Source organism: Tachysurus vachellii, chromosome 11, assembly GCF_030014155.1.
Source record: "Tachysurus vachellii isolate PV-2020 chromosome 11, HZAU_Pvac_v1, whole genome shotgun sequence".
NCBI lineage: Eukaryota > Metazoa > Chordata > Actinopteri > Siluriformes > Bagridae > Tachysurus > Tachysurus vachellii.
In genome coordinates, this window is record NC_083470.1 from 7,447,304 (window position 1) to 7,458,544 (window position 11,241).

Here is an 11,241-nt window from a genome sequence, read left to right on the forward strand (position 1 = left end):
TTTTCCTGTCACTCATGATCGGCACACACTGAGAGAGAGTGCTATTAGGTCATTCGCCCTAATAAAATTACATCCATCTCTTCAGTCAAGAAGAAGAGAGGTGAAAAACACTGACAGAGAGCAGTGGGTGTATAAGAGAAGAAAAAAGATAAGTGAATGGAGGACAGAGTGAAAGTAGGCTTCACATGCAGGAGAGGAGAGTCTGACAGGTAAAGGCAGAATGCTTGCCAAAATCTAATTGAGTTGGCTCTAATTGACTGCAGTTTTAGTCTCACACACACACACACACACACACACACACACACACACACACACACACACACACACACACACACGCACACACATTTTATGTCATCCCCCCATATGGAGAACCCCAAGAACAAAGATATTAATGCTGCAGGCCATCCAAATTAATTAAGCTTGAAAATATTGCTGTGAAATATGTTGCTATTCCCAAATCCTGTTTTTCTAATGCCAGTACAAACATCAACATATTAAGACCAAGTAAACCTATAGTCTCAATGTGTCCACACCATGATATCGCTTTCAAGCCATGCTACAATGAGACCAACATTGTCATTACAGCCAATGCTTATCGCACTTACCCACCATTATTGTCTATTGTTACCTTCTGATACCAGGAAGCCACCATTAGCACATAATGCAATTTACAATGATCTGAAAATGCTTGTATGATGTCAATCAAGAGTCAGATTTCTCTAAAGGATTCTTTCTTTTATCTCTCTTTGTAATTTGACCTCTCTCTCTCTCTCTCTCTCTCTCTCTCTCTCTCTCTCTCTCTCTCTCTCTCTTTCTCTCTCTCTCTTTCTCTCTGACACTCACCAAGTCAGTTTCACAAATGTCCTACAAGACAGTTACACAGAAGAGAACGGTTATGCAAAGCATTTTAACCTGATTTGGCTCTATCTTCATTCCCTTGCTTCACTTATTCTTTTATCTCCCTCCTAAAAGCAACACAATTCTTGCTCCCATCCCCCTTCCCTCTGTCCCTGACTTACCAGTGACAGTGATGAGCATGTGGGCGACCAGTGGGCGATTGTTGTCCAGTTCACTGCTGAGTTGGATTTCTCCACTTGTGCGGTTGAGTAAAAGCAGGTGAAGCTCGTTACCATGTTCAATGGTGTAGTAGAGGCGATCAGTTACATCTGGGTCATGGGCTGGAACACGCCCTATAACTCCGCTCGGGAAAGTGTTAGAACGATTTGACACAAAGTTGTTGAATATAATCTGAAAGTTCTTCATTTCTGGGCTATTGTCGTTTTGGTCAATAAGTCGGATTCGCACCGTGGCCCGGCTTACCAGAGGTGCTGATGTGGCTTGCACAACAATGACATACTCGTTCCGTGTCTCATAATCCAAGTCAATCAGAGATGTGAGCTCTCCTGAAAAAATGTCCATCTGGAAGATTTCTGGAATGTTACCTTCAACAATTTGGTACATAATCTGGGCATTAGGGCCTTCGTCTGGATCTGTGGCTGTAATCTGAGCTACGACTGACCCGACTGCACTGTTCTCTTTCACCCGCACCTCAAAGTCATCAGCAGGGAAGACAGGAGCATTGTCATTAACATCCATAACACTGACCTGGATACGGACCGGTGTGCGTTGAGGTGGAACTCCACGATCCACTGCAAAGGCTGTGAGTTCATAGAATGGCACACTTTCTCGATCAAGTCGCCGCACGGTGCGAACTATTCCAGAAGTCGGCTCAATGGTGAAATCACCATCACCATCTTCTCCATTTTGGAAGGTATACTGCACACGTCCATTAGCATGAGCATCACGGTCGGTGGCAGAGATCTGTAGGACACTTGTAAAAGGTGGGGCATCTTCACTGACTCCACCCTGGTAATGTGGGCTGAGGAACTGTGGTGCATTGTCATTCACATCATTCACATTGACTTCTACATAGGTTGTGTCAGACTTCTGTGGTATTCCATTGTCACGAGCTGTAATGGCAAGAGTGTAAGTCATTTGGTCTTCATAGTCCAGCTCAGCTTGTAATGTGATTGCACCTGTTGCAGGATCAATTCGGAACTGTGGAATGTTGTCTTCTAAGAAGTATATGATCCGGGCGTTCTCGCCAACATCATCATCTGTGGCACTTATTACCACCACAGTGCTACCTGGAGGTCTATCTTCATTTACACTCACAGAGTAGTGAGCACTCTGAAACACTGGACGGTGTGTGTTTGCATCTGTGATGTTCACGTGTACCTGACAGGTATCATGTAGAGTTCTGTCAGAGGCAGTGACTGTTAGCACATAACGCCGCTCCTGTTTATAGTCAAGTGGCAATGCCAGTGTTAAAAGTCCAGATCCTCCAGCTGTGCTAATAGCAAAACGGTTGCGAGTGTTTCCACCAGTAATCTGGTAGGTGACTGCACTGTTGACATCACGGTCAACTGCTGTTACGCTAACGACACTCGTTCCGACTGAAGCATCCTCATTTAGTCGAACATAGTACTCTTTCTGAAGGAACTCGGGGCGATTATCGTTAACATCCATCACAGTGATAGTGACACTTGCTGTGGCAGAAAGTGGTGGTGCTCCATAATCTCTGGCCTCAACACCAAAGAAATAGTGCTCTACCAATTCCCGGTCAAGCACTGAGCTCACTGTGACCCAGCCTGTAGCAGCATTGATAACAAAAGGAGTGTCTGTGCCAGTTCCTGTTAGTCTGTACTCTAGCCGTGCGTTATCACCATTATCAGTGTCAATGGCTTGAATGTGCAGGACAGAGTGGCCAATCGGGGCACTCTCCAGCACTGTAGCTTGGAATGGTGTAGATACAAAAATTGGTGGATTATCATTTACATCAGTCACTTGGACACTAACAATTCCAGTGCTGTTAGAAAGAGGAGGCCGGCCATTATCTTGAGCACGTAGTCGTAAAGTATATTCACGTTCTGTCTCAAAGTCCAGTGGTGCTACTACTTGTATTTCTCCAGTAACACTATCAATTGCAAACTGCCCTCGGCTGTTCCCACTGATAATGTTGTAGTGCACAGCAGCATTTCCGTCTTTATCTTCATCGGAAGCACTGACACGCAAGATTTCTGAATGTGGCCGCACGTCTTCTCGTACTGCCACTATGTAACGTTTCTGACTGAATTGTGGAACATTGTCATTTTCATCCAAAACTGTAATGTGAACATTAACGGTAGCAGAACGTGGACCTGGCTCTCGGCCTTGATCGTTGGCCTCTACCTGTAACATATAGCGTTCGTTTATCTCTCGGTCAACAATACCTCGAGTTGTGATCAAACCTGACCGTGGATCAATTTCAAATGCAGAACGTGCAACAGGTGCACTTTCCCCAATAAACCGGTAACGAATGTTAGCATTTGCCTGGGAGTCGAGATCAGTAGCACGTAGCTGCAAGATTGGATAACCCTCTTCCACATTCTCTCTGATTGTTTCACGGTATTCTGTCTGTTCAAAAATTGGAGAGTGGTCATTCCGGTCAGAAACGGCAATAGCTACCATTGTTGTTCCAGACAAACGTGGTGAACCATGATCTGTAGCAGTCACTCTGAAGTAATGCAAGTCCATGTGCTCTCTATCCAGTACATGTGTGGTAGTGATAAGTCCAGTCATAGGATCAATTTGAAAGTAGTCCATGGATCTGCTGTTCATTAAAGCTGCAATGCTGTAGCTGAGCCGTCCTGCCTCTCCAGGATCTGGATCCTCTGCTACCATTGATATAACAGAGGTACTAGGAGGCTGGTTTTCTGCCACCTGAATCTGATAATTATACTGAGGGAAATGGGGGTGTCGATTAGCAGCTCTACGTGAGCGTCCAACAGGAAGGGCACCTGGTTGCTCACCTATTTTTTCTTTGTAGTACTCATAATCGTTCATGACTTTTTTCTTGTTACATTCTTTGTCTGTTTGTTTTGTTTCAGTTGTAACCTCTACTGGAGTGGTTTCTACCAAGTCTCGGTTGTTTTTTGACTCATCTTTTTCTGCCTTGTTTTCTTTGAATTGCTGCCAGTTTTTGTTCTCATCTTCTCTAACTGTCTCTCTTACTGTCTGTGAGACTTGATCTCTTCCTCCCTCTCCCTGTAAATTTGTATCTCCTTCAGACTCATCTTTCTTTGTGCTATCTGCATTCACCCACCCTCCACTTTCCTTGCTTCCTTGTTTTCCAAACTGCCTGTAACCCTTCCCCCTGCTATCCTCCACTTCCTCCTCCCTCACCTCTCCTGCCATCTCTCCCTTCCTCCTCTCCCCTGAGACCCCAACCTGCTCCACATGCTGACTGACAGCCTCAGCTTGTAATGGCAGCCCTTTACCGGATTTTAATTGCGTTTGTGCGGCTCCCCTGTTGGTATCTAAGCTGTTGCTGGTGGTGCTGTCAGCGCATGCCGGGTGTGGACTCTCCATTGGGACAGAATCCAGGTGAGCTTGAGAACATGGCACATGCGCTGTTGACACTTGCGCTGAAATGTTGCTGTCCATTTTGTTATTCCTTTGAACAATTTTTGTTTCATTTATACTATTTTCACTAGAGTTATTGTTGTTTTGATAGTCATTCTGCTGTTTGTTGTTGTTGTTGTTGTTGTTACTGTTATAGTTCCACAAAAACAAACTTTGAACAAAGTTTAACTTAACATCTAGAGCTGACTCACCCTCTGTGCCCTTTTTGTCATTGTTCCAAGTCCCAGTGTGAGTATGTAAGTCACAGGATGTCTCAGTCAAGTTCAGCTGAGCCGAGAGCTGGGAGTGCGGCATTATGTGAGTAACACAATCGCTACATTTAACTTGTGAGTCAGAGATGTTCTTGCTTTCCGAGTCAGACAAAGTAGAGATTGCTTTAGATATCGATGGATAATTAGTTTGTTTTTCAGTTAGGAGAAAAGGCTTTCCAGTAAAGTAGAAGACACATTGTGACACGTGACTTCTGTCCGAAATTAAACCGGCTTTGCGAGCCTTACCTTGACTTTGCGGATACTTCTGTTTATACTTTCCTCTCTCATCTCTAAGCTTTGCATTCAGATCAGGGGTGTCCATTACCGTGATATTTTTGCATGACAAATAGAATGGTAAAATAATGCCTGTAAAAGGGGCGATGTTGCGCTCTCTGCTACTCCATTCCTTGCGCGCCAGATTGTGACTGGCTCGGTGCCCGTATCCATTTAAGAATGTTTTAGAGGAAGCTACGGGAGCGACAGTGACTCCTGTAAGCCGGCATGAGTTCAGGCAGATGTCTGATGGTCCTGAAAGGTGCTGCGCGCGAGATTTAATGCTATCACCAGTGACACCATGAAAACACCCTTTCCAGCCCTGTGTCGTGGGATCGATAGCATTGAGGAGGCCCCGGGAGGGACTGTACGTTATCCAAGGATTCCTTTTGTCCCTTTTATTGGCGTCCGAAACACTGCCAGTCACATTAGAATTTGAATTGTCCGTTGATGGTGGCCGAGCCCATCTCTTGGCATCGCTAAACTCCCGTTTTGAGGGCAACGAGCTGCGCTCGGGCCCGGTTCTCCAACCTCCTGCGCTCTTATCCAAACCGGAACGGGCATCGATACAGCCCTGTCCCTGGTGCTCACGCTGTACAGTGACCCACCCGCAATCGAGACGGCACAAACACGAGCATGCTCTAGTCCTTTGCACAGATCTCTTTTTTCCAATCTGAAGCAAGGGAGCGAGAAACGGGGAAACAACGCCCTTCTGCACACAACCGGGTAGCCGGTGATGACAGAGTCCAGTCCGAGGCGTTGGTTCTGATGCATTGTAATCCAGCGGCGACGGGATCACGGGGACTCCTGCTGCTCCGGACAGCGAAATCGTAAATTCTTGACTGGATCCGAGCCACGCTGCTCTCCATACGGGGCGGATCACCGTGTCGCTCTCAGCCAGAGTCCGCGCGTCTCCGGGGGCCGGGTGGTGGCGGCGTGGCGTGGCTGCTCTCCCCGGGACAACGGCGAACAAAGAGCAGAGCAGAAGGTGCAGCAGGAGTGACGACGGCGAGCTAAAGCCCAGCAGCAGTGCAGCCATTAGTGTGGCGAGATCCTTTTCTCCCCCTTTCTCCCTCTCTCCCTTCTCTGTGCCTCTCAATCTCTCCCCCTCTACCTCTCTCGCGCTCTCTTTCTTCCGACGCCAGGTCCTCTGACACTGCCCGACTCCTTCCGCCGTGCTCCCACGGTCTGCGCTCTCGAAGCCCCCGAGAAGCTCGCATCTACTCTCGGTGTCGGGTAGAGCTCGCGCTAGTAGCAGCACGGGCGCAGCATCTTTCCTACTTACACACATCCAACATGGCTCACAGGAACCGGTGCTACTATAATTCCACCCCCTCTCGCTCCCTTCGTTCTCCTCCTTCTCCTCCTCCTCCTCCTCCTCCTCTTCCTTTCTCTTTTCCTCTGTATCTTTTTCTATCCCGAGCTCTCACAGTTTCTCTCTCTCTCTCTCTCTCTCTCTCTCTCTCTCTCTCTCTCTCTCTCTCTCTCTGAGAATAGCCCTTTGGAGTCTGCGCAGGACCGTTTCTCCAGCCGCCATAACCTACACTGGAGAGAATCTTGTAAATGGAAATACATCAAATTTCAAAATGATACACAGAAATCTTAAAAGCATTATAATTTGAAGCAATATCATTAAAACTTAAGGTTAAGAAAGTGAAAGCTTAAATGGTGGACTAAAAATGTATAGTATACATACTGTATCTATATATGTGCAATATTTATTACAATTATATAATTAATCAGTAGACGTCTCCCTTATTTTAGAAGTGAAGCATATAGCAGGATGGTTTCCTTTCTTTGTGATTCTGTGGTCAGCCGGTGTCCACCTGTGACGTCATGCATTGGCCAGAGGACATTTTCAGGGTAATCATCCTGTTTCAATCCATTAAGAATTAAGACACACACAATTTCGCTAGATGACTATACCTTTTATGAAAGTCCTTAAATAACAATAATAACAGAAAGAAGAAGGGATATTTCAACATATAAAAAACACCAGCATGTGTGTCCTGCAGTTTGGCTGCCTGTACCACAGCTGGAACATTTCCACGAAGGGTGAAAAATGCATACGGCTCAATTATACACACACACACACACACATACAGTACACACACACAGAAAGATAAGCCGCCTCCTCGCCCACGGTTCTCATGCTGTCTCGTCTGAGCTGAACTGAACTGACGGCTGCTTTGGGCTCCATGTCTCAGTGTACTCGCGATGTCTAAGAAAAAAAAATCTGCATTAAGTAGGCCTCATGTCGAGCTATCATCTTACAGTCTGTCTCTATCTGTGTGGAGATTGCTCTCTTGTTGCCTTAATGGTATTATATCATACGGTCTTGGCTGTCTAAATCACGTTAGGTAAGAGAGGAAGAAGGATTCCCTTAAAAGCGCATCCGCAATAAAGCCTCTCTTTTTCTTCCACAAAGCTGATCAAACTGCCTGTGAGATTAGATGAAACGCACAATCACTTCTACCTGAAGTAAATTTTTTATCCTCCAAAAGTTCAAATTCATGCAGTCCCAGTTGGCTTTACTCCCTTCAGCTCATATTACTGAGTTCCTTGAACTCAATGTTTGAAATATCTTAAAATTCAAAACGCTACAGTAGCATTTCATTCGAGATTTAACATCAAATCCAGAGTAACAATCAGTTATGATGTAGTTCAGGGTTGCGGGATTAGGATTGGACCTGAAAATCTCCCTATTATCTTCAGATGGCTACCTAGTTTCAGGACCAAGGACAGTTCCCTTCTGTTTAAGAGCTTTCACTTGAATATCCTAGCACACTAAAATGAGAGTTTTGGCTTAGCTTCTTTTTTGTGTCTTGTTCCGAGGGCGTTTCAGAACGGATTATTCATGCATATTCATAGATCCTGGCATCCTTAATGAAGGCAAGAAATAGAGATGTTTTTCGAGCCATTTTAGTGGTTTCTCTGACACAATACATGATTTATTATTGTACATAGATTATTTGTAATGCTTTATAATACGAGACACAACATTTAAATTGTATTTTTCTTTATAATTATTATACTAAATGTTCAAATTCCACCTTATGTCTGGCTTTCTAGTAATGTGATATCTTATTCCACTGGTTAAGCACTGTCATTTTTTACAGGGACAACTGTCATTGTTTAGATGCTATTTACACATCTGTTATTGGATCACACATTGTTCACACCTTTGGCAAAATCATTGGGATTGGGTCTGACCTAATGGGCTGAATAGTAACCCCGGAAACTCCAACCTACTCATCATGCCTCGTGGAGCATAAAGTGCACATCTAGCTCACACACACACACACACACACACACACACACACACACACACACACACACACACACACACCTGGCCACAAGGCCTCAACTCCATTCCATAGCTGAAGTTACCATGGGAACGGTAAAGACGAGAGTTGCTTATTCTTATAACGTAGTGTGTGTGTGTGTGTGTGTGTGTGAGAGAGAGAGTGAGAGAGAGAGAGAGAGAGAGAGAGTGAAGGGGGGATTGGGGCGGGGGTGGTGGAGGCTCACAGGTCTTTTTTTGTTGCACGCGCCCCTCTGTTGCTCATTATCATCACATGCTTTGTGCTCTTGCAGCGTGCTCCCTGCAGCGAAGCTCAGCCAGCTCAGCACTTCAAGTGGCTCCACCCATCAGACCCATCCCTTGTATCCCACCCCGCTGGTCTGTAGCAGGTGGCCGCGTGCTGGCGCGTGTGTGGTGTGACTGGGCGGTAATGCATATTCACCCATGCTGTGTGCAGGCGGGACATGACTGATGGATGATCTTGTCCATTGCCAACAGGGTGCCCATTGCTATACATGCGCACACTGCACACAACTCACTGATTGCTCTCTCTCTCTCTCTCTCTCTCTCTCTCTCTCTCACACACACACACACACACACACACACCTCTGTCCCTCTGTCCTCAGGCTATCCCTGCTTTACACACAGCATATGGAAGCAGCTGGCCGACGCGCCCAGGACCTCTGAGGGACTGTTATCACGGTGCACCAGGAAGTAATTAGAGCAAGCTGGAAAAAAAAAAATTCATAGACTTCAGTTCTTCAGTACTCTTGACATGACACTTTGTTTAGGGTTATAATGTTCTTAGACAACAAACAAGAATACCCTGGTGCCTGTGGCCATTTCGACAAAAGAACAAATTATTTTGGTGGCCGAATGTTATATTTATAAATTTGCCAATTTGTCAAGTTGTCAATGAAACAGTCATAAAATACTTAAGATTACAAATTGACAGCTTTGTATCCATAAGTTGAGAAGTTAATGTGATTTTACAGCGCAGTACATTCATGGTGTCACTTTATCCAGTGTCCACTTTAGTTGCAACACCTGCACATTCTTGCAGATATTAAAATCGGCAAGTTTCTGTCATTTTAAGATGAGAAAAATACTTTCCATAAAATCTTTGCCACTGCAGCCTCAGATTCCTGTTCTTAGTGGTGTACCCCAATGTGATATTCTGCTGCTGTACATAGTGTACATTCTGAAATACTTTTCAACTCTCCATGGATGTAAATAACCTGAGTTATCATAGCCTTATCATAGAGTTATCATAGCCTTACTGTCATCACATTTTCCCCATTCTAATGTTAAATATAAACATTGACATTATGCATGATTGGATTGCAAAATTATAAAAGATTCTACATTAGATTAGAGGTTAATGGTCCTGTTCAAAAGAAATCCAGCCACACTGCTCTTTCTCATATGAAGAAACATTTTGCATGAAACCTGGTTACTTTTATTAAATCTGACATAATACACTAAAATATAAAACAACAGAATTAAAAAGTGATTGATAATAGGATACGTCAGCATCTCCTTGTCTTTGTTTGAGCTTGTGTGTTGCTGAAAGTGGAATGATGTCATAAATGATTTTAGAGGATTATGAGATTATGAAGTCTGTGTTCGTTATCTGGCACACACTTTATTGCATTTTGACATGCAGATTGCGCAGTGTGGACTGCTGAATTCCTCTTAGCGAGGAACTCTCTCTCTTTCACACATACACACTCACAAACAATTTAAATTTTATGTACCAAAAATTTGTGATTAATACATTAAAACACATGAGCTGGAAACATGGAAAATTCTGCATATGCATGGTTATATGTAGGTGCCCATGTAAATGAATATATACACACCTACGCAGATCAGTATATTCTGATGAGGATAATAATTAGGCAATAACACACAGCTGTTACACTCACTGAGGTCAAGAAGAATAATAATGACACATACAGTTGTGTTCAAAATTATTCAACCCCCAATGCTGTAAATGGTTTTAGGGAATTTAGTGTACATTTGTAATTGTATTCAGAATGAAATCCTACAAGGACTTCTTAAAGAACCATATGCAACTAAAATGACATCAATTAGTTTTGTAATACAGTAGTAAATGTTTCTTTTGTGAATTCTTCATTGACATAATTATTCAACCCCTTAAAGACTACCACTCTGAAGAACAGAGGTTCAATGAAGTGTTTTCAATCAGGTATTGAAAACACCTGTGGATATCAGGGAGCAGCAATAAAGCCTAATAAGCACCAATTAGGCAGCTTTAAAATGACTGTGATACTCAGCTCCTTCTAGACATTTACTGGTGTGGTTACAAACATGGTGAGGTCAAGAGAATGGTCCAGGAAGACAAGAGAACAGGTGATTACTCTTCACAGGAAGGGCAATGGCTATAAGAAGATTGCAAAGATGTTAAACATACCAAGAGACACCATAGGAAGCATCATTCGCAAATTCAAGGCAAAGGGCACTGTTGAAACGCTACCTGGTCGTGGCAGAAAGAAGATGCTGACTTCGACTGCTGTGCGCTACCTGAAGCGTAGAGTGGAGAAAAGTCCCCGTGTGACTGCTGAGGAACTGAGAAAAGATTTGTCAGATGTGGGTACTGAAGTTTCTGCTCAGACAATACGGCGCACCCTGCGTAATGAAGGCCTCCATGCCAGAACTCCCAGGCGCACCCCCTTGCTGTCCCCAAAGAATAAGAAGAGTCGACTGCAGTATGCCAAAAGTCATGTGGACAAACCACAGAAGTTTTGGGATAGTGTTCTGTGGACTGATGAAACAAAATTAGAACTGTTTGGGCCCATGGATCAACGCTATGTTTGGAGGAGGAAGAACAAGAAAAGAACACCTTGCCTACTGTGAAGCATGGCGGGGGGTCAATCATGCTTTGGGGCTGTTTTGCTTCTGCAGGTACTGGGAAGCTTCAGCGTG

The 11,241-nt window shown here is 44.3% G+C and overlaps 1 protein-coding gene across 3 annotated transcripts in view; it reads right to left on the minus strand.

Moving 5' to 3' along the window:
• The window catches only part of celsr3 (cadherin, EGF LAG seven-pass G-type receptor 3), a 57,542-nt gene extending 51,160 nt beyond the window's left edge, over window positions 1-6,382 (minus strand). For 2 of the 3 annotated variants that reach the window (XM_060882179.1, XM_060882178.1), the window contains exon 1: window positions 1,020-6,381. In XM_060882179.1, coding sequence (XP_060738162.1) covers window positions 1,020-6,279 — 5,260 coding nt within the window. In that variant the 5' untranslated portion in view covers window positions 6,280-6,381. Of the gene's footprint in view, window positions 1-1,019 lie in introns of all 3 variants that reach the window. The other variant, XM_060882180.1, reaches the window with a different exon arrangement.
• Between the last annotated feature and the right edge of the window lie 4,859 nt (window positions 6,383-11,241).